The sequence below is a fragment of the Phyllostomus hastatus genome, unplaced genomic scaffold (genome assembly GCF_019186645.2).
Source record: "Phyllostomus hastatus isolate PE091 unplaced genomic scaffold, TTU_PhHast_1.1 phas_scaffold_193, whole genome shotgun sequence".
Lineage (NCBI taxonomy): Eukaryota > Metazoa > Chordata > Mammalia > Chiroptera > Phyllostomidae > Phyllostomus > Phyllostomus hastatus.
In genome coordinates this window covers 12,563,500-12,586,993 of record NW_025334015.1, presented here as the reverse complement: position 1 = coordinate 12,586,993, position 23,494 = coordinate 12,563,500, and the positions used below count along the sequence as shown (strand labels likewise).

Here is a 23,494-nt window from a genome sequence, read left to right as displayed (position 1 = left end):
TACTTTACCAAGTGATCTCTCTGGTATTTCCAGTACCCACTTAGCACCACACATAGTCATTACCATATTATTGACTATATTCTCTATGCTGTACTTTACATCCCCTATACTTTTCATTGTTTTTTTTTTAAGATTTTATTTATTTATTTTTAGAGATAGGAGAAGGGAATGAGAAAGAGAGGGAGAGAAACATCAATGTGTGGTTGCCTCATACGTGCCCTCTACTGGCGACCTGGCCTACAACCCAGGCATGTGCCCCAACTGGGAATCAAACCAGCAACCTTTGGTTTGCAGGCCGGCACCCAGTCCACTGAGCCACCCCAGCCAGGGCTCACTGTTTATCTTGGTTTGTTTGTTTCCTGGCTGTTTACCCTTCTAGAATGGCAGCTCCATCTGGGCAGGTACCATGCCAGCCTTTCTTACACCCATGTCTGAGATACTGCGTAGGTGCTCAGTAAATATTTTTGATTTAATGATTGAATGGGCCCTGGCCAGGTAACTCAGTCAGTTAGAGCATAGTCTCAGTATACCCAGGTTGCAAGTTCAGTTCCTGTCAGGGTACATACCTAGGTTGTGGGTTCAGTCCCTGATCGGGGCATGTATGGGAGGCAGCCAGTTGACGTTTCTCACATCAGTGTTTCTCTCTTTCTCCCTCCCTTTCTCTCTCTCTAAAATTAATAAATAAAAAATTTTTAAATACATAATTGAATGAAAATCAGAAGTTAATGGCTAGAAACAGTGTATATACTGTTTCTGATATAATCTCTAAAGAAGCCTGCCCAGCATTAGAAGCATCAGGCCTTTTCAAAGTTAAGGATATCTATCAGACATGACATTTTCCTTCTTATTTCCATCCTGGAGCCTCATGATTTACTTTGTCATTTTAGTCCATGTTGGGGGCAGTGCTGAAGTCTTAATTGTTAAAGCCATTGCCTGGTAGTCAGGATGGGGCCTAACAATATTCAAATTTCAAATCCCTGGGCCTCTTGACTGTCCTTCCTAATTCATACCTTATTACTCCAGGATGTTATAAGAATAAATGTGTACTATCTTGAGTCATTGGGAAAACGGAACTGTGGAAGTGAGGTGGCTTTTGTCACTGTTGTCATTGGAATGATCAATCTGCATTGGTAGCCTTTTAGGTAACTCAGAGGTGACCGAAGTGATGTTTTTTCTGCTCATTAGTTGCTGCACAAGAAACCACCCTGAAATTTTGTGGCTTAACACACCATTTCATTTGCCAGTGACGACATGAATTAGTGATCCCAGCTGGGTTTAGCAAGCAGTTCTTTTGCTGGTTGTATGGTTGCCCCCATGGCTGCAATCACCTGGTGGCCAGGCCACAGCTGGCTGGGCAGTGCAAGATGACCTCGCTTCTGTTTCTGTCAGCGCAGGCCGTCGGCTGGGCCCTGCAGTTCCAGCTGGCTAGCCCAGGCTTCAACATATGGCAGCTGGGTTCCAAATGAGCAAAAGAAAAGTAAGACTCGCACCAACATTTTTTAAGCTTCCGCTTGTGTCATGTTGGTTGATGCCCCAGCTAAAGCAAGCCATGTGGCCAAGTAAGTGTGAAAAGGGACTGCACAAAAAGCTTGATACCTTGCGGATCATTTCTGAAACAGTCGTCCGTAACTCTCATGGGTGTCACTGAAGGAAAGAGCCCCTATGTTTCTGTGAAGATAACAGATGCATTCTAATTTTTGATTGTTACTTTCCAAGTAAAATCACCAGACTTGCTGCCATCAGTCCTAGAAGTCTTGCCTGACATGGGAGCTGAAGCCACATCAGGTTTTGCATTCTTGCTCTGTGATAGATTATGAAACTGGAGAGTATTGTGAGAAGCCTAGTCGTCTTGCCTGTCAGGACCCTGAAGCCACTGTTCAGCCCGCCACCTGGTTGAGCTGTATTTGTGTTGTGCAGGTCCTGGAGTGGGCGCAGGAGAAGCGGAAGCTGAGCGTGTTACACATCCATGGGGTCTACACCAACCCCAGTGGCATCGTCCTCCATCCCGCTGGGTATCAGAATGTGCTCAGGAACGCTGAGGTCATGGTGAGTGGTGCTGATGGTGCCGGTCTCGGGGGGGGCCTTCCTTGGAAATGCCTGGGTGTTCCATTGGTCTTCAAGGGGGTGACATTTTCTTTCCATTCGTTAAAAGTTGGAAGATCGAACATTCTTTCCTGTGCTCTTCAGCTTGCAGGTGTGCACGCCATCTTAGGAAACGTGCTCTTCAGGTATCGAGCTGTGGGGTTTTCCTTTGTTCTTGGTTGATAGCCAGCTGGTGGCACTTGGTCATTGTTGTCATCTTCACAAATGAAGAATACATTGTTATCACTATTTATTGTTTGGTTTATCATAGTATTAACAACCCTCTCTATGCCAATAATAATTTATGTAGCTTTTTATTGACCAGTCACTACTAGAACATAAATTCTAAAGTAATTTTGTGTAAGTGATGATGGGTTTGTATTGAATTACCACACTTATTCAAACTTACTCCTCAGTGATAAAGGGAGGTTTTCTTCTTTGTGAAAAAAGATCTTTGTTATTTTTAGAGATGGAAGTTTTAGACTTGCTCACACCTAATATCTTCAAACCAGAAACACTCCCACGCCAGTGATACATGGGAGCAAGCCATTAGCCCCCAACTCTGAAGCCAGCATATACCAGCGATTTCAAAACTGGTCACTTAGGGTGATTGCATCTACATGATGTGGCAAAAAGAAAGACCATAAGAGAGCATAAGAACCTTTTTTTCCCCACACACTGTTTCCTTGACATCTGTTAGAACTGCATTCATTGCTGACATTGAGTGATCCCTTAAGCAGAATAATTTCTAATATATATATTTACATGTGTGTGTACAGATGTGTACACACACACAGATTCATGTTGGTGTTCTCAGTATCTGACTTCCTTAGAGAACATCTGGAGATGCAATTATCCTCACTGGTGGTCCGTGGTTCAGTTTCTAAGGCAAATGCGGCCCAGAAAATGGAAAGAGTAAGATATATTGAAGACCCACTTCATAGCCTTATGGCCTCTGGGCACATCGATCTACAAAGTCAACTGCAAGTCAGTAGATCGATCAGTGCCAACCTGGAGAAATCCTGAATAGAGAGCCTGCAGGAGAATGCCAGGTAAAGATAAATTATAGACCAGTCATCAAGGTACAGTAATAAACAATAAGATCAGATTTGGGGAGTTTTCTCTTAAGTCTTGGTTTAATAGGGACCGCAGTCTGATAAAGGTAGCAGTTTCAATGGCCCAGTTCACTTCTTTATTTCAGACAGGCCTGCATGTGTCTTCATGGTGTTGTTAATATGTTGTTTCTTTCCCTGCAAGAGAGAGATTCAGAAACTCTATGAGAACAAGTCATTTCTCTTCCTGGGCTGTGGCCAGACCGTGGATGACACCACTTTCCAAGCCCTGTTTCTGGAGGCCGTCAAGCATAAATCTGACTTGGAACATTTCATGCTGGTTCGGAAAGGAGATGTAGATGAGTTCAAGAAGCTTCGAGAAAACATGCTGGACAAAGGGATTAAGGTCATCTCGTATGGCAATGAGTATGCTGATCTTCCAGAATACTTCAAGCAGCTCACCTGCGAGATCTCCACAAGGGGCAGATCAGGTGAGATGCACCCCGGGGCCAGAGGGATCTAGAGCAGCAGCTCTGTGGCTTTGTGTGGAAGTGTTCTGGGTGAGATCGTTCCCAGGTGAGGAGTATCATCCTGACCCAAGTGTGAAGTGAGATCGTACATGGTCTGCAGGCTACACTTACAGTGGCATTTGGATAGGAGGAACATGGACCAAGGCAAATCCAGTCTAGAAGTGGGAAGAACGAAAAAATTCAGCCTTGTTAGTTATCAGTGAGATGCAGTTAGAATTTAGATTTCAAAATAGAAAAGAATGACAACTCAATTTTGGCTGTGAGAAATGAAACATTCATGTTGGAGTATGTTCAAAATTTTAAAACCTTTGACTTAGAAATTCCACCTGATACAATTAATATTAGAAGTTTCTCCCAAAGAGATGATTGGACAATTGCACAAAGACAGATGTGGGAATGTTACCATGTTGTATATAATTGAAAATATTGGATGCAATCTAAAATGTTTCACTTAATAGGGAACTCTGTAAATACTCCCAACAGTTATTTAATTGATAAAATACAAGGAAGCTATAAAAGGGAAAATGATTTTATTGTCCAAAAAGATTTCAGAGACATAATATTGTAAGTGAAGTGGGGAAAAAGCAGATTGGAAAACACCATGGCCAGCAAGTCCCATTCATACAGAATTATACACTGTGTGTGTGTGTGTGTGTGTGTGTGTGTGTGAGAGAGAGAGAGAGAGAGAGAGAGAGAAAGGTCTGCAGTGATGGTTACTAAACTAACTGGTCATCTTTATGCTGTGGGACTTAAGGGTTTTTAAAAAATATTTTGTTTCTAGGTTAGCATTTTCTATTGTACAGTGATTATGCATTAGCTTTATAAAAATGGGAAAATGCACACTTTAAAATGCTCTTTGGAAACTGTTATGATGGTGTTAAAATCAGAGGGTGAGGGCCACTCACTGGACGTATTACCTCCGAGTTCTAACAAGAAAGGCAAATTGAGATGAAAGGCTCAGTTGATCAATGTCTCCAGGCAAGTCCCCAGTAACCCTACAAAATACAGAACTTCATGGTATCAACAAAATTGAAGAATATTTTTTAAAACCTTGAATACTTTGAATAAAGCCAGGCCCCAGGATATGACTGTGTTGACCACCCAATTCCCAACAAACTTTGCTGCTGTACGTAGAATATGTTCTTGAAAAGTTTATATTAACGTGGGTTTTCATCGACAATCTGAACGCATTTTAGAGGGCCTCGTAAAGTACATATAACTTAATAGAGAACTTTTCCTAAATCTCATAATCATTCCCAGGTCTTTTTCCTGAATCAGGTCACTTGCAGTGGGACTGTGGAATGAGAAATTCCACAAGCTCTCATCGCCATAACCAAACACTGAAGCCCATTCTGCCCTTTCTCCAGAAGATAAGCCTTTTGGTTTCTCTTTTGTGAGCACGGTTTGCAGCTCCTTCCGGGAGTGCTTTCTGCTGTCCTGCAGTGTTTGATTCTTTTGCTCTTTACCCAGCACTTACGACTTTCAGTAGGGTTTTCCTACCGAACACACCCTGTTTTCATTACACGGGTACCCACCCACACCGGTGTATTTCTTTTGATCTCCATTCTGGTATCTTGTACCCAAGGAAGATGCCACAATTGAAAATAAACTTCCTCTGGACAGCTGTTCTATTACACTCAACCTTTTCCTGACAAAGTTCATCCGAAGTGGTACAGATGCTTTTTTTTTTTTTTAAAGCTGTGTAGGCTACTAGAGTGGCTTTCCTGACCTAGCACTGGTTGGGCATTGGGAATTTTGAAAAATCAAGGATTCTCAGTATGGCCAGGGGCTTTATTAGAATGGTCAGCTGAGTTAGTTTTGATTTGGAATCTCACAGAGCAGTTTGGGGTTAAAAACATTATTTCCTTTTGAGACAAGCCAGTCTTACCTGCTGTCCTGAGTTATGTTTGGAATGTCTGTGGATGCGTACTGGTAAGGGGAGTTGTGTTGTTTTGTTTGATGCTGAGCACTTGCTGTGTGCCTGGCGTCATGCTGGTCACTCACGTTTGCATAGTGAAAATTACTTGGGTTCAGAAGAGGGTAAGATCTTGTACATTTATTTTGGAAAAATTGAGTAAGGAGGAAAAGAAAAATCATTCTTTTATCATTCATTACCATCATACAAGCAGCTATTTTGGTATATTTCCAATTAACAGTTTTTCCTATGCATTTATTCACCAGTGTAAACAAAGTACACTTACAGTCTGGGTACTTGTTTATTCAATGGAACATCATAAGATTTCCTGCAAGGGCTGCAGGTTTTGTTGCTGGTTCAAGGTCCCTGTGCCCTGCACTTCAAAGGCTAGTAATCAGAAACGTCAGAGTTTGGAGTAAGGAAAGGGTTATTGGTTGAGAAGGTGGGGGTAGGGGGATCTTATGGCTTCGGCAAATCCATTTTAAGAGAGCCTGGAATTCAAGCATCTGCTATGTCCAGGGAAAGGAGAAGGGGGTGAGGCAAGAGGTGGGTGAGGAGCCTAGACAGCTCGGCACCAAGAGGGATTCGAGGACAAGCACAAGATCTCCAGATCTCTTTGTTCCTGGTGGGTCTGTAGAACACCACCTCCCCCCTTGTCATCTGAGTCCAGTCTTGAGGCTCCTGTAAAGCTTTGGTAAACAGTCATTATTTTGTACATAGTTCCTTACCTCTTTGGGCAAGGTGCCTTCTGACAAGGGGCTGTTCTTGCAAAAGCTCAAGCCTCGTGTAATTCCTCCAGTTAATTAGCAGATCTAGAGCTGGAGGTGTACGCTGAAGGCCATGGAGAAATGCAAGCTAGAATGAAAATAGGAAAGTGAGCATTTCACTGTGACATTTTCATAACCACTATTTTTAATGACTGTCACAGTCCACTGTGGCTATTAGTTTACCTGATTATTTACCTGTTAGTCAAGTTTTAATTTTTTCTGGGTTTTTTAATTATAAAACCTGGTGCAGTGAATGTTATTTTTACCCATAGTTTTTCCTTTGCCAGTAATTTCCTTAGAATAAGTTCTCAGTGTAATTACTAGGTCAAAAGGCATGGACATTTTAGGGGCTAATATTGCCATCATGCTTTCCAAGAGGGAAATTGCAATTTGGTAAGTTTGTGTGCTTTTATTTGTGCTCTGATGGGCCCCATCCTTCCCTTCCGTGTGTTCAGTCCTGTACTTTTCCCCACACCATGATCTGTTCCCATGCCAGCTAACAGAATTCCCTGCAGTGACAGAAATATCCTGTCATTTTTGCTGTGTAGTACTAGAACCATGTCACATGTGGCCGTTGACCGTTTAAAATGTGATGAGTATGACAGAGGAACAGACTTTTTAACTTAATGTACAAGTCAGCCACACCGGGCTGATGGCACGGTGTTAGCACAGATCTGCCCCGCCTCCCGTCGTGGTGGAGTGTCTGCCACTCCACACTCTTCTGTTGGTTGAATTCACTCACTTGCATGCTGCTCCCCTCCTTGGTCAGACTGAATTTTCCCCCTAAACTCGGCCTCCTAGACTAGGTTGGGACGGCAGACACACTTGGCCCCCGGAAGCATTTTGTGTACAGGCAATGTCAGTGCACTTGGACCTTACCGTTCCCGTTGCTTCATACGGCCGTTTGAAGTCTGAGTGAGTTTGTTCTCCCCACCTGTCCTCGCCTCTGGAACGTGCTCCTTACTAAACAAGGCTGTCCCTTGTGGTTAGAACATGTGCTTCCATCTCCCTTTGGTTGGTTGGTTTTCTTTCCGCTATAGTTTTGGCTTTTTCAGTCTAACAGCTGATACTGATGTTCATTCTATTTAGCAGGGACGGCGAGAGAAGGTCAGCTAAATGGTTCGTCCGCAGCACACAGTGAAGTAAGAGGTATACGACTTCCTGTTCTATCTACTCTCTGCCAGTTTGTGAGCAGAAAATGTGGTCCTCGGACTGAGTTAAGACCTTGGAGGAGGACGACTGACTTAACCTCCTTAACCTCTCACTGCCTGGAGAGGATTGTTTTTTTATCGTCTGTTACAAGACTCCTGTTATCCCTTATGTCTTGTGTCCGAAGCTGGTTACCTTTGGATGTGTAAACCTGTTTTGTGGAACTTCCTTTTTATTCTCAACCTTTTCTCTCCCCACAGACCGTAGCACATGAGAGGGCTCCAGAAGTCACCGCCGTTAGACCAAGCTCAGAGGCCCTGTCATGGACAGTGTTTAACAGTAAACTTACAAGAACCCAGTACAGCTCCTGGAAGAAGCAAATCCCAGGAATTGAAGGCTGGGGCTTTGGACTGTAAGCGGGGAGAGGACATTCCAACAGCCCTTCCTGCAGCCAGTTCTTGGGCTGTTTTGTCCCCCCCCAGTTCTTGGCCTCATATGGCCTGTTCCAGTTTGAGAATACCCGAGTGTCAGCGGGACCCAGAGGCAGCTCCACTCCCCACCCCCAGGCCGGCATACTGCTCGTGTCCGTGTAGGTCGGTGCAGTGCCCACTGAGCAGGCTGCTGCTCGGCATGAAGGACTTGGTGTGTACCTGCCATGGAACTTGCCGTGGCCCTTGTTGCAGTTTTGTACTTTACTTGGTTTTTCAGTGAAGCTTAATCACTGTTTTTTAAAACAAGACTTGAAGCTCGTTTCTAGACCTTTCACAATGTACAGTATTTTACTTACCTGAGCTGTATTAAAATTGTGTTCATTTACTTCCCAGGGCCCTGGTTCTATTTTTAGTCGCTTTAGAAATCTGACAAGCCTGGTTTTTGTAACTCTTTTGCTTGGGGGAGGGGTGCTCTTGTACTCAGTGGTCAGTTTACCAGAGTCCACAGCACCGTCAGCCCCTGCTGCCGCCCTTCTGTCAACCTGTTCACGTGATGTGGGATTTTAGTTTTGAGTCCTGTGTGAAGTAATTCCAAGGCTAAGAGGCAATTTACTTATGAAATTTATTTTCTGATATATAAATTATGCTTTTCTCTGGGCAGATAGCGTTCCCCTTATTGCACTAATAGCACATCTGTAATACCAAGCTACAGGACAGGTGTCAAGAGGTTCGTACTCTTCAGTGTAGCACTGGTCTGCCAGGCACTGTGGGGAGGGGGCCCCGCAAAGCCAGGGTCCCTCAGGGTGAAGAATTAGGAAGGAACAACTTGATACTGTTCTGACAGGTGCTTTTCTCCCAGAAGGGGAACATGCAAAGCTTACATCCTGGTTCTGGGCGTGGGGAAGAGCAGGAGGGCTGAGAAGCCCAATGCAACACCTCAGCTCCACTCCCCTTCTCTGAGGGAAGAGGGGATTCATTTTTCTCTCGTTTGTAGCAAATCTTTCTGGCTTAGCTGATGCTTTGCAGAAACGATGAGGATGAGGTCATCAGAATTTAGCAGCAGTTGAGATCATTGCCACAGTATGCTTAGTATGCTCAGATGTCCCTATGCCCACTAATTAGCGAAGTTCTGATGCTGGATCTTCTGACCACTGGTCAAGGCTGTAATGAGACCGAGTCTGCAGGCAGAGTGACGGGGATGGCCAGGGGAAGAAAGGTAGGGGGGCCACAAGGGGGCGGGGGATGAGCAGTGATTGTAACATGATTGGGCCCTCTGCAGACAGAGGCTGGACTGGACAGGGGCGGGGTGAGGAGGAGCTGCATAGTCCAGGAGCTCCCCACACTCTGCCTTCGCACTACACTGGAGACAAGTTGCTCACACTCTAAAGCACGTTCTTGATACAGGAACAGGGACTTTGGGGGGAAGCAGTGATTTGGTATTGGGCAAGAGCATGTCAAGCCTTCATGAGAGCAGCCACCACAGCCTTGGCGTTGAGACTACGCAGGTCACAGTAGGTCTGGCCAGTGCCCACAAACACGATGGGTTTGCTTGTGATGTAGGTCATAGAAATAGCAGCTCCCACCTGACGTGGAAAAAGGGGTACCCAGTCAACTCAAGGACCTTCCGTTCACTCCCCAGTACAGGAAGCTCTGTAGCAAACAGGGCCTCAGCTCCCCTGTAGAGGATGGCCGTTCCCTGCCCTCCCAGTAACACTCGTATTTACCTTGTCATCAATGGTATCAAATTTGGTAAGGACAATGCCATCAATGAGCCGAGGTGTTTGAGCCATAGAATGGTCAGCCAAGGCTCTGTTGAACTTGACCTGGAAAGAAGTGGGATGTAAATGTAAAAAGCACCTAACTGGCTAAAGCTGAGGTTGGGGAGAACCATGCCATAGCCCTCACCAGTTGATCCACGGCCTCGTTGCCTACTAAGGCCTCCCCCACAAACAGCACCAAGTCAGGCGTGTTGACAGTAATGAGCTTGGCCAGGGCAGCCATCAGAGGGGCATTGTCTTGCATGCGACCGGCTGTGTCCACCAGCACCACATCAAAGCCTTGATTACGTGCTAGAGAGAGAGAAATGGTTGACTAAAAACTCCTGGGCTGTCACACGAATTTCCAGCTTTCTCTCAAGAAGTCCTGGCCTGACAACATTAAAAGTCTACCAGTTTACTTTCTTGGGCTCTGGGTATGATCACAAGGTAGCAGGAGAAGAAAAACCTATTTTATGCTCAGCTCTCCAGGCAGTCAGGAAAAGGACAGCAATTCATGGAGGGGACCAAATATAGAGGTTTCTTCTGGGGGAATATAGTAGCTTTGCTTGCAACTACACTTATCACCCAAAGCGGAGCACGGCAAGTCACCAATCCCGACTTGCTACCGAGCAGCCTGTCGGTAGTAGAGCAGCCCTGACACTCAGCATACTTTAAGCGAACCCAAGGAGGAAAGGGGCCCAGACCAGGTTCCCACACATGGCGTGCACTGTACCAAAGGCAATAGCTTCCATGGCGATGCCAGCGGCATCCTTGCCATAGCCCTTCTCGAACAAGTGCACCATGGTGCGACCACCGTGACTCTCGGGGGGGTGCAGGGCACTCAAACGTCGGGTGTGTGTGCGCAGCTGCTCCACAGCCCCGGCACGAAATGTGTCACAGGCAGCAATGAGGACACTGAAGCCATTCTCTAACAGCCAGAAAGAAATCTGCAAGACAGGCAAAGGAAACTGTTACCTCGAACCAGAGCTGCTAAGACAGTGAAGAAATGTCAAACAGGTGGGGAACTGCACTGACCTTAGCAAGGTTCGTAGACTTCCCCACTCCGTTAACGCCACAGAAGGTGACAACATAAGGGCGCTGATGACGCTGGGCATCCATGATATCCCGGAGCATGTCCACACGCCGCTGTGGCTGCAGAATCTGCACCAGGGACTCTTGGAGGGCCTGCTTCACTGTGGAAGTCACCGCTGGAAGGGGGAGGAGGCAGCCATGAGCCCCAAAGAGTGCACTTCACAAGCACCCACCAGCTTTCTGTGCTAAGGAAACTTGAATCTGGGTGCTCACATGACCAGGCCCTCGCCATAGGAATCCACCCCGTATCTGAGACTGTGCTAGTAAATACTTTACAAGCATTAGTAGAGGTTTAGAGCTTAAGGGATTTGGTGAAAGTCAGGGTGGTCAATGCACCTGAACTCCTGGTGTACATCACACCCCCCATACGCTTTGCTTTAGGGTGATACTCACTGCTGAACGTCCCCATCACCTTCCCTTCCAGCTTGTTGGCCACGGACTCACAGAGCTGGACTGCAATGTCTGCTGCTACATTCTTTGCTGCAGAGGGGGCAGCACGTGCGGTGTGAGTGCCTTGTCGACAGTCAACGACCCGCGTGGTACAACCGAGAAACTAGTTTGTCCTGTTCTCCACCATCCCTCCCCCACCAACAGGAGCCCGCCCCCCTGCTCCTCAGAACTCACCGATGAGATGATCACGCATCTTGTCCAACACAGATTCCATATCTTCACGACTCAAGCTCTTGGAGCCCACAAGGCCCTTCAGCATCCCAAACATGCCACCCAGAGTCCCCTTGGTAGCACTGCAGGCACAGGAGAGTGGGCGGAGTCAAGTCTCACCTACTCTGGAGCCACACATACCCCCCACCACCTGCGATTTCCTACCTAGGCTTGGTAGGGTTTTGAGCGGCGCCCTCATCGTCTGAGCTGCTGCAGTCCAGATCCTGAAGCTGCCCCCCAGGCCCAGTCCCTCGAATCTGCAGGGTACAGGGAAAGGAAGCAGATAGGATTAGGCAAACTAATGGTTCTGAGGGAGGGGGGAAAAAATGCAGGATTTATTGCTCTGTCCCCTCAAAGAAATCAAAGGCACTGCCCTCCTCCTCTCTACTTCCTCCCACGTTATTTTTAATGGCGACCTTCACTCTGGCCCTTGTTGACTCTTACCAAGTTGATGTCCTCAGGCGGGACGACCTCTGGTGCTCCATTGGTGGTAGGAGCACTGTAATCCAGGTCTTCCTTGTTAGCACAGCCACCCAGCACCCACACCCGAGGTGCTTTCTTGCCCTTCTCCTTTGGAGCATCGGACTTCGTGGACTTGCTGAAAGGGTTACAGCACAGAAGGTTACGGTGGAGAAGCAGGAGAGAAAACATCCAAGAACCACAGACAAGAATGCCCTTGCCCCCAACATGGCTGGATTACAGCAAAGGTTAGAAAGCTCACCTGGACTTCTCCATACCCTTCCCATGTTTCTGGATGAACTCCTCTCGCTTCCTCCGTATCAGCTCTTCTTTGGAAAGTTCTACCCCGTTCTCAGCCCCCACTGACTTCTCTGCAGAGGCTGTTTTGCTGGTAGCCAAAGGGACATCAACACCTGTTAGGAGAAAAAGGACCCGATTCTAACAATATAGACAATAGGGATAACATCTTCCAAATCCTTAAAGAGGACACCAGCACAAACAGCTTGGGGCCCACAAGGACCGGGGATGACAGCAAGGGTGGTGGGCATTTGAGTGAGGGAGACAGGCAATCACAAAGAGAAGGACAGGGAACCCCTTCAGTCCTTGGTACCACGTCAACTTTTCATGGCCTGTGTGTCCAAGGAGCTCAAACTAACCTTCCTTCTTGGCCCCCTTGGTTTTTTTATTCTTTGCTTTCTCCTTAGGCTTTTCACCCCGTGTCTCAATCATGGATCTTACAGGTTTCTTGGCCTTTTCAGAATCTTCATATTTCTTCATAGTAGTTGGAACCCGGACCTTACTGCTCTCCTCTGCTTCACTAAAGAGAAAGAGAACGGCTGAAGTCCAGAGAAAGGACCCTCACACCGTAAGGGTAGTTTTGAACTTCGCAGCAAATTTAGAAGCATCTTCCAATAAACAGTTTACTTTCGATAAGTAGCCTCAGGAAGGGAGGGGAGCTCAACAAGTCACGGAAATTGATTTTGGAGAGGGGAGGCCTCTCACCGAAGGAGCTGCAGAAAGTCATTTTGGAAATCGAAAGTGCCATTCAGTAGACTCAAAGCACTTTGCTGTTGGATCTCCGTGCGGTACTTGTCCCGAAACAGCCGGTGCACATCATCTATCAACTTGTCTACATACGTCAGTGTTAGGATCTTCTGAAAACCAACCTGTTTAGGGGAAGAAACAGAGCCAACGGATCTGCTTACATGCCATTCCAGAAGACAGGGAAGCCAACTCCAGCCAGGCCTCCAGATTGGCTAAGCCCTCTGGCAGGTGTCCCTGACCTGAGGGGTAGCCAAGCTTTCTGCCTGGGCCCCAGAGTTTCTTCCCTTTACCCGCACCCTCCTTGCCTTCTCAATTACTTCATCATATAACACTTTCTTCAGTTAATCAGGGTTCTCTTACTAATCAGGACTATGTTGAGGATGTACTTGTCCCTCTAAAATACCCCCACTTACCACAAACACCAGCTCAAACTGGTTGTCCAGTTTATACTTGAGTGTGAGCGCTTCATGGGTGAAGGAGTTGTTGCCTCCCCTTTCCTGGAAAGACAGTATGTCTCAGAATTCTGACCGTTCCCCAGAAAACCCAGTCTTGGACCCCTCAACGATTACCTTTGGGAAAGAACCAGATACTCCCCCAGTCAAACCTGTTCCAGGACTGGTGGATGCTGGGAATTGCTCTCTAGCATTCCGCCAGGGAGAAACGAGATGACAAGCTGGGGGGTGGGGCAAAAGGTGAGAATGGCAAGACATATGGGAGCCAGAAGGAAAGTCGTCACATACACCATCAGGTCCACTAGCAGCTGCACGCTACTCGCAGTTTAAAAAGGCGTTTCCCCACCCATTATTTCACCCATCCTTGGAAACAACAGAAAATGAAGCTGCCAGGGACGAAGAGAGGGAACGATGTTAAAAGTCTGAAGAAGCGCCCACTCCGGCTAGAGTCCCAGAAAGTGGAGGGGGAGGGGGGCCCCCGCAAAGTTGCTGGATGGCCTGAAGGGGGCGGAAGAAAGTTGCTGGATATCCGCGAGCGGCCAGTTCTCCGGGTGGAGAGGGTGGGAGCGAGGCGCGGGGTCGAGGGGGGAATACGGATCGGATGGGAGGACGAGCCCGCAGTTCTGACCCAGAGGGGGCGGTACCTGCAGCAGCACAGAACGAATCAACGCGTTAACGGGCCCGGTGCAGGAGTCGCTCACGCCCTGGAAGCACCAGAGCACGAGCCCGCCCTTCGAGAAAATGGTGAAGAAGTCGAGCATGGCGGCAGCGGGAAAGGAGCCCGGCTGGCGCCGGGAACTGAGGCCGCGATCGCCCGACTTCCTGCTGCGCCAAGCGCGGGACACGTCACACTAGCGGCCCCGGAAACTGGCTCAGCGGTACTTCCGCTCAGAGCCGCGGGTTCCCTACCTTCCTCCGCCTGAGGGCGCTCTGCACAGACGTAGACAGCAGGCTGGCCAATGGCGGGCCGGGTCGGGTCTGGGCGGGGCTCTGGGGAGATCACGGGGAGACAGACTGCCTATAGCGTGCAGAAACGGGGCCCCGAGGAGCCGCTGGCCAATGGGTGCGCTCTCCGAACGCCGGGAGGCGCGGAGCAGTGACGGCTGCGAGCCGTGCCGAGTTTAAAGGGTCGTGACCAGAGAGAGCGCGCTCGGATGGGCCATGTTTCGAGGAGCGGTGCATCTCTGTGTAGGACGAGGCCACTTGGGCCGGCGCCTAAGCACGCTCAGAGGAGGCTCGACTCTGGGTAAAGTTGAGGGCACCGGAGGGCATCATGGTTCTGGGGTACCCCCAGTCTCCAGCTGTGTGACCTTCAGGACTTGGGACCCCGGCCGTGCTGGGCAGACAGTGGGTCAGCTGGGAGAAGGGGGTAAGCTTGCCCGCTGGAGCTTGTCAAGCCTGGGCAGGTGTATGGATGCCGAGGTTTCCCTTCTCAGGTGACAAGTCCTAGATGTCTCTGTACCTCCCCTTACCATCAGCATAAGAGACCAGGCTGATTCCTTAGCTGCAGAAATGTACGTCGAGTCCTGCTCGCGTGCAGCATGCGGTGCTTAGAGTCGCTTAGAGTCGGGGCCATGAAGGAGGGAAGAGAAGGTGATGGCTGAGTATGTGCCCTGGAGGTGCCTGCATTGGAGCTAGAGAGGGCAGACGTTCTAGACCCGTTCAAGACTGGCCAGGCCCCAAGCTAGTGTCGTTGTAGAAGTGTCGACACGTGGAGCAGGTGGCAACAGAGATCAGATTTGAAGAATGTTTACTGGCTCTGGGAAGGTGTGTGTTTCAGTTTCTGGAAAACTGAGCAAAGGTTAGGAAGTAAAAAGCATTTTTCTTGTGCAAGGAACTAACCAAAGCCATCTGAAGGGTTGGAGCAATAGTGTGAAATGTGTGGACAGGTAAGGTAAGCCCAGATCAGAGAAGGATTCTAATGCTGCTGCCCTTGGCCTTGGAAACAGTGAGAAGACTTGCACATCTGTGAGGTGTTAATGATAAAGGAGTCATTTTTCAGGATATTCATTGAGCACCTCAGCTGTGCCAGGTAGTCTGCTAGGCTGGAGATTCTGTGGTGAAGGTAGACATAATACGGTGTGAAGCAATCACAAGTCAACAAATTCAAAGTTGCAAATGTGTTTCATGCTCCAAAAGAGGATCACAGACCTGTGAGTGAATGTGACGGCACAATCTGACATAGTCCAGTGGTCAGAAAAGGTTTCCCTAAGGAAATAACTGAGCTGATGTTTAAAGGAAGCAGCATTACTGGGGCAAAGTGGACCCAGACTTTCAAAGCAGAGAGAACACCCGTGTAGACTGCCTGTGATAGGAGGAAAAACGGTGCCATCAAGGAAGTAAAGGGGTGGGGGCTGGAGTGGGTGGGGGAGGACAAGGTGAACTGGAGCCCGACCTTGTCTCACGGACCATGTTCATGGATTTTGGACTTTTATCCTTAGAGTAACGGAAAGCCTTTGGAGGGTTTTAAGGGAGGGAGTGTGATTAAATTAGTGTTTAGAAAAGATCATTCAAGCTACGACGTAGAAATGAATTTGGGAGTGTTGGCAAGAGGAGAATTAGTGGGAACAGTTAGGAGGCTTTTGTGTTGATCTAAGAGCGATTGTGGCAGCTTGGTCTAGGACAGTGGTGACAGAGATAGAAAAAGGGGACAGATTGGGGAGATATTTAGGAAGCAAAGTCATCAAAACTTGATAGTATATACGACATGAATATGAGTTTGCTGGTGGTGACAGATATCCAGGATAAGGGGCCACTCAGAGGTGCCATGCTTCAGAGGTTGCTGCAGCGCGGGGTGTACTGGGACCTCTTGGTTCAGGAGCCTGGGACCTCCAAGTGGAGGTGACAGTGCAGTAATGCAGTTGAGTATACTGCATTACTCTCCTGCAAGGAGCTGGCCAAAGCCATCTAAAGTCCAAGTGGCTCACAAGAGAGATAGGTCTACAGGAGATAAAGATACTTAAGTCACCTGTCCTAGGGACCAAGTATAGAATGTTTATTTTAGGGAGTTGAACCTTGTGCTGGGTGTGATGCACGAAACGGAGGAAAGACTAATAGCATGCAGGCCATGCAGCAGAGCTGCGGAATACTGCTGGTGCATATGACCTTATGAGAGGGGGTGACAGTGGGGACTGCCACCTCAGTGAAATTTAGCCCCCCTTTTCCTGTGCCCACCCCCAAGCCCCCTACCACCTGCAAAGGAAATGTACAACCCTCTGACCATCACTGCATCCCACAGGCTGGGCTGGAAAGGTGTCTGAAATTAAGAAGACGATGCAGACAGTTCTTCCTGGAGGGGCCTGGAACTCACTGTATGACACCAGCCACCTGCCCCCTGAACAGTCAGATGTGGTGATTGTGGGGGGTGGGGTGCTCGGCCTGTCGGTGGCCTATTGGCTGAAGAGGTTGGAGAAGCAACGAGGCGCCATCCGGGTGCTGGTGGTGGAACGGGACCACACGGTGAGGTCTGGGGTAGGACAGAGTCATGGGCAGGGCTGGGGTGTGGGTTTTACTGAGGATTCTAGGGACAAGAGAATGGGAGAAAAGACCTTAATATTTGGAGGTCCAAAGGGCAAGGACTGTGCTTTGGACCTTACTGAGATAGTCCCAGGTTCTTCCTCCCTCACACTCGGGACCTTGGCAATAGTTTTTGCCTTTGAAAGGGAATTTTACAACGTTGGATCTTTTGAGATGTCACAGGTCTGGCCAAGAGAGCCTGCACTGAAGGTATAATTGATACAAACAGCCCCCTTTAGGTTTCACTATTTCTGAAACTTTGCCCTGATCTGTTCCCAATACTGCTGCCAGCCAGCCAGGAATCTTGTTACTTTGGCCGTATCCTTTTATCTTCCAATTAGTAGATTAAATGTTAACCCCCTGCCCTTGGACTTGTGGGCCATTACCATTTTGTACGACTGCGCGGCCCATTCATGATGACTGACTCTCTCTGCTCTCCGCGTTTGCTAATGAGGACTTTAATAACTGTTGTCCTCTCCCGGCCGCAGGATGACCTACACATGGGTTTATCCCTGTCAGCTCCTCTTCGATTACAAACTTGGACTCCCTTTTAGCTTTCGGTGTGTGACTCGCCGCTTCCGTGACAGCGTCCTGCTGCCGTGCGGCAGGGGACTTGCTGGTCCACCGACTCCCCTTGTCTTCCCACAGTATTCCCAGGCCTCCACTGGGCTTTCCGTGGGCGGGATCCGCCAGCAGTTCTCCCTGCCCGAGAACATCCAGCTTTCCCTCTTTTCAGTCAACTTTCTACGGAACATCAACGTACGTGCATGGAGATTTGGGTTGGCATGATGACCCCTCTTTGACCCCAGAGAGGCGCAGTCCAGCTGGCTAGGGAGGACAGAACAGGAGCAGGCAAGTCGGAAGTGAAGCACCCCGCTACCCACCCTGTTCTTTCCCAGTGGCGGTGCCTGGAGGAGGGTTCCCCTGAGGGTTAGGGCCCTGAGCCCTGAGAGACGTAGGTGAGGAAGCCAAGAATTCCTCCGTCCTGCCTTCATTTTTTAAAAACATTTTTATTTTTTTAATTATCTTAATGTTATTCAATTATAGTTGTCTGCGTTTACCCCCCACTATTCCCCACCCCCTCAGCCAAACCCACCTCCCTCCCTTACTTCCAAGATTTTTATTTTTAGAGAGAGAAGCATCAGTGTGTGAGAGACACATCAATCAGTTGCCTCTCACAAGCCCCCAACTGGGGACCTGGCCCACAACCCTGGCATGTGCCCCGACTGGGAATTGAACCTGTAGCCCTTCAGTTCACAGGCTGGCACTCAGCCCACTGCGGCGCACCAGCCAGGGCTCCATCCCTCCTTTCAATCAGCTTCTCTGAGGTGCTCTTTTTTGCCTGTAGGATTACCTGGCAGTAGTCGATGACCCTCCACTGGACCTCCAGTTCAACCCCTCGGGTTATCTTCTCCTGGCCTCAGAAGAGGGCGCTGCGATCATGGAGAACAACGTGAAAGTGCAGAGGTGGGTGCTTGGCGCGTGCGGGACTTCAGGACTCAGCACACTCTGGGCCGAGCGCTGCTGCAGAGTATCCTAAGGGGCCAGATGACGAGAGCCACCCAGGACACACCCCAGACCCAATAAACCAGAACTCCCAGGGAGGGGCCCGGGCACACGCAGCCATTTCCCGGGAGAGCCAGTTAGTCTGTGTTCTAGGCTTCGCAGGCCACACAGTCCCCACTGCCGTCACTCAGCTCGAGGCTGAAGCCCAGAATCCGAGACAGACAAGAAAAGCACACAGATGGGGGGGCCCGTGCACCTGGGCTGCAGCTGGACGTGGCGGTCCTGCCATCAGTGGTGGTCTCCGTCAGCCACCAGTGGGCGTCTTCAGCAGATGCTTCTCCCAGTCTCACCAGTGACATTGGGTCCTGTCCTGGCGGCTTTCAGATGTTAGCTAGCTTCTGTATCATCGGAATGTCCCCATTTACCTGTGGGGAAACCGAGGCATAAAGAGCTAGTAAGCAGTGGTGCTGGGATTCCAGCCAGGTGGTCTGGCTTGTGAGTGTGGTCTTTCAGCAGCTATGTTGCTGCCTTTGGACATTGGAATTCCAGGGGTGGTGGTGCTGCTGGCGGATGTGATTGCACCGGGAGGCGGGCAGGGAAGCTGCCCCAGCCAGAGGGACAGCAGGCTGTTGGAAAGAAAGAAGGGATCGGATGACGAATTGCCTCGGAGGCTCATTTTCCACCCATTCAATGAGGACAGAAAACTGGGGAGTTTGGGCAGAGAAGGGCGTAGATGAGGTCGAGTCCACACGTTCCCTCTCTGCACAGTCACCCTCTCTACCACACACACACACACACACACACCCATGTTTCTTTCAGACAGGAAGGAGCCAAAGTGTGTCTGATGTCCCCTGAGCAGCTGCGGAACAAGTTTCCCTGGATAAACACAGAGGGAGTAGCCTTGGCGTCTTACGGTGAGGCCTGCTTGCATGGGGGCTGGGGGGTGCGGGTACCCCAGGTGCGAAGTCTCAGCACCCTGCAGCCAAGTGAAGGGCCGACGCTCCCCTCCTGGCCAGCAGGGCCTCCCTGGGCGGTGCCAGCTTTCCGCTCTGCCAGATTTGACTCGGTGCACTTGGTCAACTTCACCTTCCCCAGCCTGCGGGCCCAGAAAGAGCTGGGGGTGCGGGAAGTACAATAGGAGAGGAGGCTCCAGTCCCTCTTCAGGAGTCCTCTTTTGTTCCCCACAGGGTTGGAGGGTGAAGGTTGGTTTGACCCTTGGTGTCTGCTCCAGGGACTCCGGCGAAAGGTGCAGGCCATGGGGGTCCATTTCTGCCATGGAGAGGTGACACGTGAGTCCGAGGCCCCACGCCCACTACTTATACCCTTGGCCATGCAGGGCGCAGCCTTGACTGTCTTATCTTCACTCACAGGCCAAGCAAGGGTTGGTGGGGAGACGGCTTCTCCCCTGCGGATTGGTTCTGGGCATCCCGACCCCAGCCCCTGGCTCGGCCTCCTCCTGATTCATGACCCTCTTGGAGATTTCAGGGCTCTCAGTCCTGAGTGGGGCCAAGTGCGAGCCAGTAATGCTGTTTGCCTCAGTGTCTGTGGGAAGCTCCCGGCCTCCCAGCCTCCTTTCCTTTGGAGACCAATGGAATTCCCATCTCCTTCCTCTTCAGGTCCTCAAGGGCCTGTTTAATTTTCCTTTTCCTGCAGGTTTTGTCTCCTCCTCTAACCGCATGGAGACCACAAGTGGGGAAGAGATGACCTTGAAAAGGATCCATGAAGTTCATGTAAGTCTCCAGCCTAAGTATCTTCCTTACCAAAGTGGAGGGATGAGAAAGTTAATGACTGTCATTTGATCTTCTACCCACTGCCAGTGTGGGTAAACTAAGGCCCAGGAAGAAACCTGCCTTTCTCGGTGGCCAGTGTACGGGCCAGACCCTCCCTCCCTCCCCCTCTGGTGCCTGCAGGTGAAGATGGACCACAGTGTGGAGTACCAGCCTGTGGAGTGCGCCATAGTGATCAACGCGGCCGGGGCCTGGTCTGGGCGGGTAGCAGAGCTGGCTGGTATTGGGAAGGGGCCTCCTGGCACCCTGCAGGGCACGAGGCTGCCTGTGGAGCCGAGGAAAAGGTGACTTGCCCCAGGACGGCTGAGGAGGTTGTTGAGTTGGAGGAGGGAAGAGTTGCTGTCCCCCCACGCCCTAACCCCAGGGTTGTCGCAGGTATGTGTACGTGTGGCACTGCCCCCAGGGGCCAGGCCTGGAGTCTCCCCTTGTTGCAGACACCAGTGGAGCCTACTTCCGCCGGGACGGATTAGGCAACAACTACCTGGGTGGCTGTAGCCCCACTGAGGTGAGCGAAGTGGGGTCATGGGCGCTGGGGAGGGGACAGAGCGACAGTCGTTGCTGAGGCTGGCCTTTGGGGGGGGGGGCCGGTGCCGCTGTTAGTGGTGCAGCCCCTCCGGGTTTGGACCGGGCTGTTGTCCCCGTCCCCCACCTTCCAGAGGGGCTGTTTAAAGGGGTCTGTGAGACCTGGCTGTGTCCTCGTGCCCCAGGAGGAGGCACCAATGTAAGCCTTGTCCCCACCTCTCACCCCAGGAGGAGGAACCAGACCCCGAGAACCTGGAAGTGGACCATGATTTCTTCCAGAACAAGGTGTGGCCCCGTTTGGCCTGGAGGATACCAGCTTTTGAGAGTCTGAAGGTAACTAGAAGGAAGGAGACAGATGACACTGGAGCCCCTCGGTCTCCTTGGAAAGCCTGTCCTCAGCCTCTGTGCGCCTTCCTCACAACTGCTAAGGACTCCGTGGTCTAAGGGTCCATCCCATCGACCCCCCCCACCCCCACCCAGCAGTGGTAGAGGGTGCTGATGCCTGACCAGGAGAGAGGGCTGGGAGTACTGGCAGCCTTCTCGAGAACCCCAACATCCTGTGCCCCCGCAGGTCCGGAGCGCTTGGGCTGGCTACTACGACTACAACACCTTTGACCAGAATGGCGTGGTGGGCCCCCACCCACTGGTCGCCAACATGTACTTTGCCACGGGCTTCAGTGGCCACGGGCTCCAGCAGGCGCCCGCTGTGGGGCGGGCAGTGGCTGAGATGGTGCTAGAGGGCCGCTTCCAGACCATCAACCTGAGCCCCTTCCTCTTCAGCCGCTTCTTCTTGGGAGAGAAGGTCCAAGAGCACAACATCTTCTGAGCCTGTAAGCTCTTCATTGGCCTCCTGTCCCGTGTCATCCCCTGGCTCAGATCCTGGCCACCGTCATGGTGTCCTCCCCAGCCCCATCTCGGGAGGGAGGGTAAGGTCTCCTGCACCCTCCTGCTGGCGCCCAGGTGATTCTGTCACATGTGGCTGGGCAGGTGGACAGTCTGCAGGCTCTGAGGTCCTGCACTGGGGTCCCTGCCGCAACCTGAGGTCCAGGCTGACGGAGGGCAATGGGGCAGGACCCCAGGACTGATCGCTGGCCCAGGCCAATGCTACCCACCAAGGCAATCCATCAGGACAGAGCACCTCGGTGGCCCCGAGCTCCGTGGCCCAGATTTGGCTCCTTCCTGGTGCCAACCTAGAAAAATCACCTCTGCTCCTCCTCGAAGAGCCCAGGCAGGGAGTATTCCTGTGCAGCCTGGCCCGGATTTGTTACCAGTCAATAAATGCGATTAGTTCCATCCTGCCAGTTTCCTGCTCCTTCCTCTCTTCTCCCCACGGCAGTTCCCTCTGAAGTGCCCACCAGCCTGGGAGGAGCATAGCCTCCTCCTCCCCCTCCCAGGGGTGATCTTAAATCCTTGTTTGCAAGTTAAGGCCTCCTTTTCCCCACTCTGGGCAGGGGTGTGGTTGTACAGGGGAGGAACGTGTTCATTCCTCTGCAGTATCATCAGCTCCAGCTTTTGGTCAGGCCCAGGGCTGCATATTAGAAATGCACCAGCAGGCAAACCTAAAGGATAAGCAGCTTAACAAAGGGAGTTCAGGAGGAAGTGAGGAGGGGAGTGATTCCAGGCTCAGGGACAGAAAACCACATGCAAAGGCCAGGGACCAAGAATTAGCAAAGTTCAAGGGACTGGTGAGATCATGATTTGTCCTAGCAGGTCGTGGCGGGAAAGAAGAGGTACTTCAGGGCCAGGGGCTGAAGAACCGTGTTGTGGGCTTGGATTTCTTCCTGTGGGCAGGGGCCGCTGATGGGTTTTCAATAGGGAAGCGACGTGATCAGGTTTCCCTTAAGAAAAAGCACCCAGCCTGCCCCGTGGACAACAGGCTGTGAGGCCCGAGTAGGCCGCCGGACGGAGGGCTGCCACTGTAGCCTGCACAGCAAGGACAGGCCTGCGAGGTCCTGGTAAGGAGTGTGCCGGTCCGAGAGGCTACAGTGGCCCCAGGAAACTGGGTCAGGTAAGGCTCTCGTCTGTGTTGAACAGCTAGATGGATGTCCTGCTTCCACAGAGATGAGGACAGAGTTGTGAGGGACAGAATGGTTCTGTTCGGGGCAGTGGAGCTGAGTGCCTGCAGGACAGCTGCAGAGCCGTCTGATAGGGTTGAATTTATTGTTATGGCCTCAGGGTGGTCTGGGCTGAGGCAGAGATGTGGACACCATGGGAGAGGACACTGTCACTGAGGAAGGGTAGAGGACGGAGGGGTGAAGCTGGAGGGGCTCCATCACCTTTAACGGAGGAGCCAGAGGCTGCTAACGAGGTGGTCAGGCACAGAAAAGCCAGGCGAGTGAGGGGACTGGCCAAGGAGGGATGGTTTAGGGTGCAAATGCACAGGGGGGGCTGGAAGCCGCTCAGATAGTCCAGGGAACCTCAGGGAGAGCCGGTCCGGGAGGAAGTGCACCTCGGTGGGGTCTGAGGGGTGGGCCGCTGTTCAGAAGGGAGAGGTGAATGGGCGTAGACGCAGCTAGTGAAGGGCCCCCAAACCCAAAGTGCCTTTGGGGAGAAGATTGAAGCAAAAGATGGAGGTGGGCCTAATTGATGGTCACCTGGGGCAGGGGATGGGGGCAGCAGTGTGTGTGGATGTGAGGCCAGTAAGGGAACATGCATGAGAAGCCCCTGGAGAGTGAGGGGTTAAAGAAGCAGGAAAGGAGGAGCCACCAGAATTTGGCGTGGAAAAACAGGAAGGAACTTGCCAGAAGTATAAGGGTTGGGGCACCCTTCACCT

The 23,494-nt window shown here is 50.7% G+C and overlaps 3 protein-coding genes across 4 annotated transcripts in view; 2 read left to right on the top strand and 1 right to left on the bottom strand.

The window, feature by feature from the left end:
• The window catches only part of FAM118B (family with sequence similarity 118 member B), a 43,537-nt gene extending 35,568 nt beyond the window's left edge, over positions 1–7,969 (top strand). The window contains 4 exon segments of the mRNA XM_045860373.1: positions 1,918–2,046; positions 3,340–3,625; positions 7,439–7,495; positions 7,756–7,969. Coding sequence (XP_045716329.1) covers positions 1,918–2,046; positions 3,340–3,625; positions 7,439–7,495; positions 7,756–7,769 — 486 coding nt within the window. The 3' untranslated portion in view covers positions 7,770–7,969.
• A 565-nt stretch (positions 7,970–8,534) lies between these two features.
• On the bottom strand, positions 8,535–14,257 carry SRPRA (SRP receptor subunit alpha). Its single transcript, XM_045860347.1, has 14 exons — positions 14,035–14,257; positions 13,352–13,435; positions 12,897–13,060; positions 12,551–12,711; positions 12,157–12,307; positions 11,880–12,033; positions 11,601–11,692; positions 11,400–11,518; positions 11,169–11,255; positions 10,719–10,891; positions 10,417–10,630; positions 9,832–9,995; positions 9,651–9,749; positions 8,535–9,509 (listed from the first exon to the last, which is right to left on the bottom strand). Exons 1-14 carry the CDS (start codon positions 14,149–14,151, stop codon positions 9,381–9,383), a joined length of 1,908 nt encoding a protein of 635 aa, XP_045716303.1. The 5' UTR covers positions 14,152–14,257; the 3' UTR covers positions 8,535–9,380.
• A 228-nt stretch (positions 14,258–14,485) lies between these two features.
• On the top strand, positions 14,486–22,014 carry FOXRED1 (FAD dependent oxidoreductase domain containing 1). 2 transcript variants are annotated; one of them, XM_045860282.1, is made up of 11 exons: positions 14,486–14,636; positions 16,629–16,849; positions 17,555–17,665; positions 18,255–18,373; positions 19,232–19,326; positions 19,600–19,701; positions 20,066–20,142; positions 20,323–20,483; positions 20,575–20,704; positions 20,950–21,054; positions 21,293–22,014. In XM_045860282.1, the coding sequence occupies exons 1-11, from the start codon at positions 14,552–14,554 to the stop codon at positions 21,545–21,547; spliced, it is 1,461 nt and encodes a 486-aa protein (XP_045716238.1). In that variant the 5' UTR covers positions 14,486–14,551; the 3' UTR covers positions 21,548–22,014. The 2 variants fall into 2 exon arrangements, with proteins under 2 accessions (XP_045716238.1, XP_045716239.1); XM_045860283.1 differs by lacking the exon at positions 17,555–17,665.
• Positions 22,015–23,494: the final 1,480 nt, after the last annotated feature.

Excerpts from the sequence above, each read along its gene's own strand:
- SRPRA (XM_045860347.1), bottom strand. The coding sequence starts at position 14,151 with ATGCTCGACTTCTTCACCATTTTCTCGAAGGGCGGGCTCGTGCTCTGG. Across the intron at positions 10,631-10,718 it reads AGTCTACGAACCTTGCTAAG|ATTTCTTTCTGGCTGTTAGA; the intron begins GTCAGTGCAGTT and ends CCTGTCTTGCAG. Across the intron at positions 9,510-9,650 it reads TTGATACCATTGATGACAAG|GTGGGAGCTGCTATTTCTAT; the intron begins GTAAATACGAGT and ends TTTCCACGTCAG.
- FOXRED1 (XM_045860282.1), top strand. The coding sequence starts at position 14,552 with ATGTTTCGAGGAGCGGTGCATCTCTGTGTAGGACGAGGCCACTTGGGC. Across the intron at positions 20,143-20,322 it reads AAAGGATCCATGAAGTTCAT|GTGAAGATGGACCACAGTGT; the intron begins GTAAGTCTCCAG and ends TGGTGCCTGCAG. Across the intron at positions 20,705-20,949 it reads GTGGCTGTAGCCCCACTGAG|GAGGAGGAACCAGACCCCGA; the intron begins GTGAGCGAAGTG and ends CTCTCACCCCAG.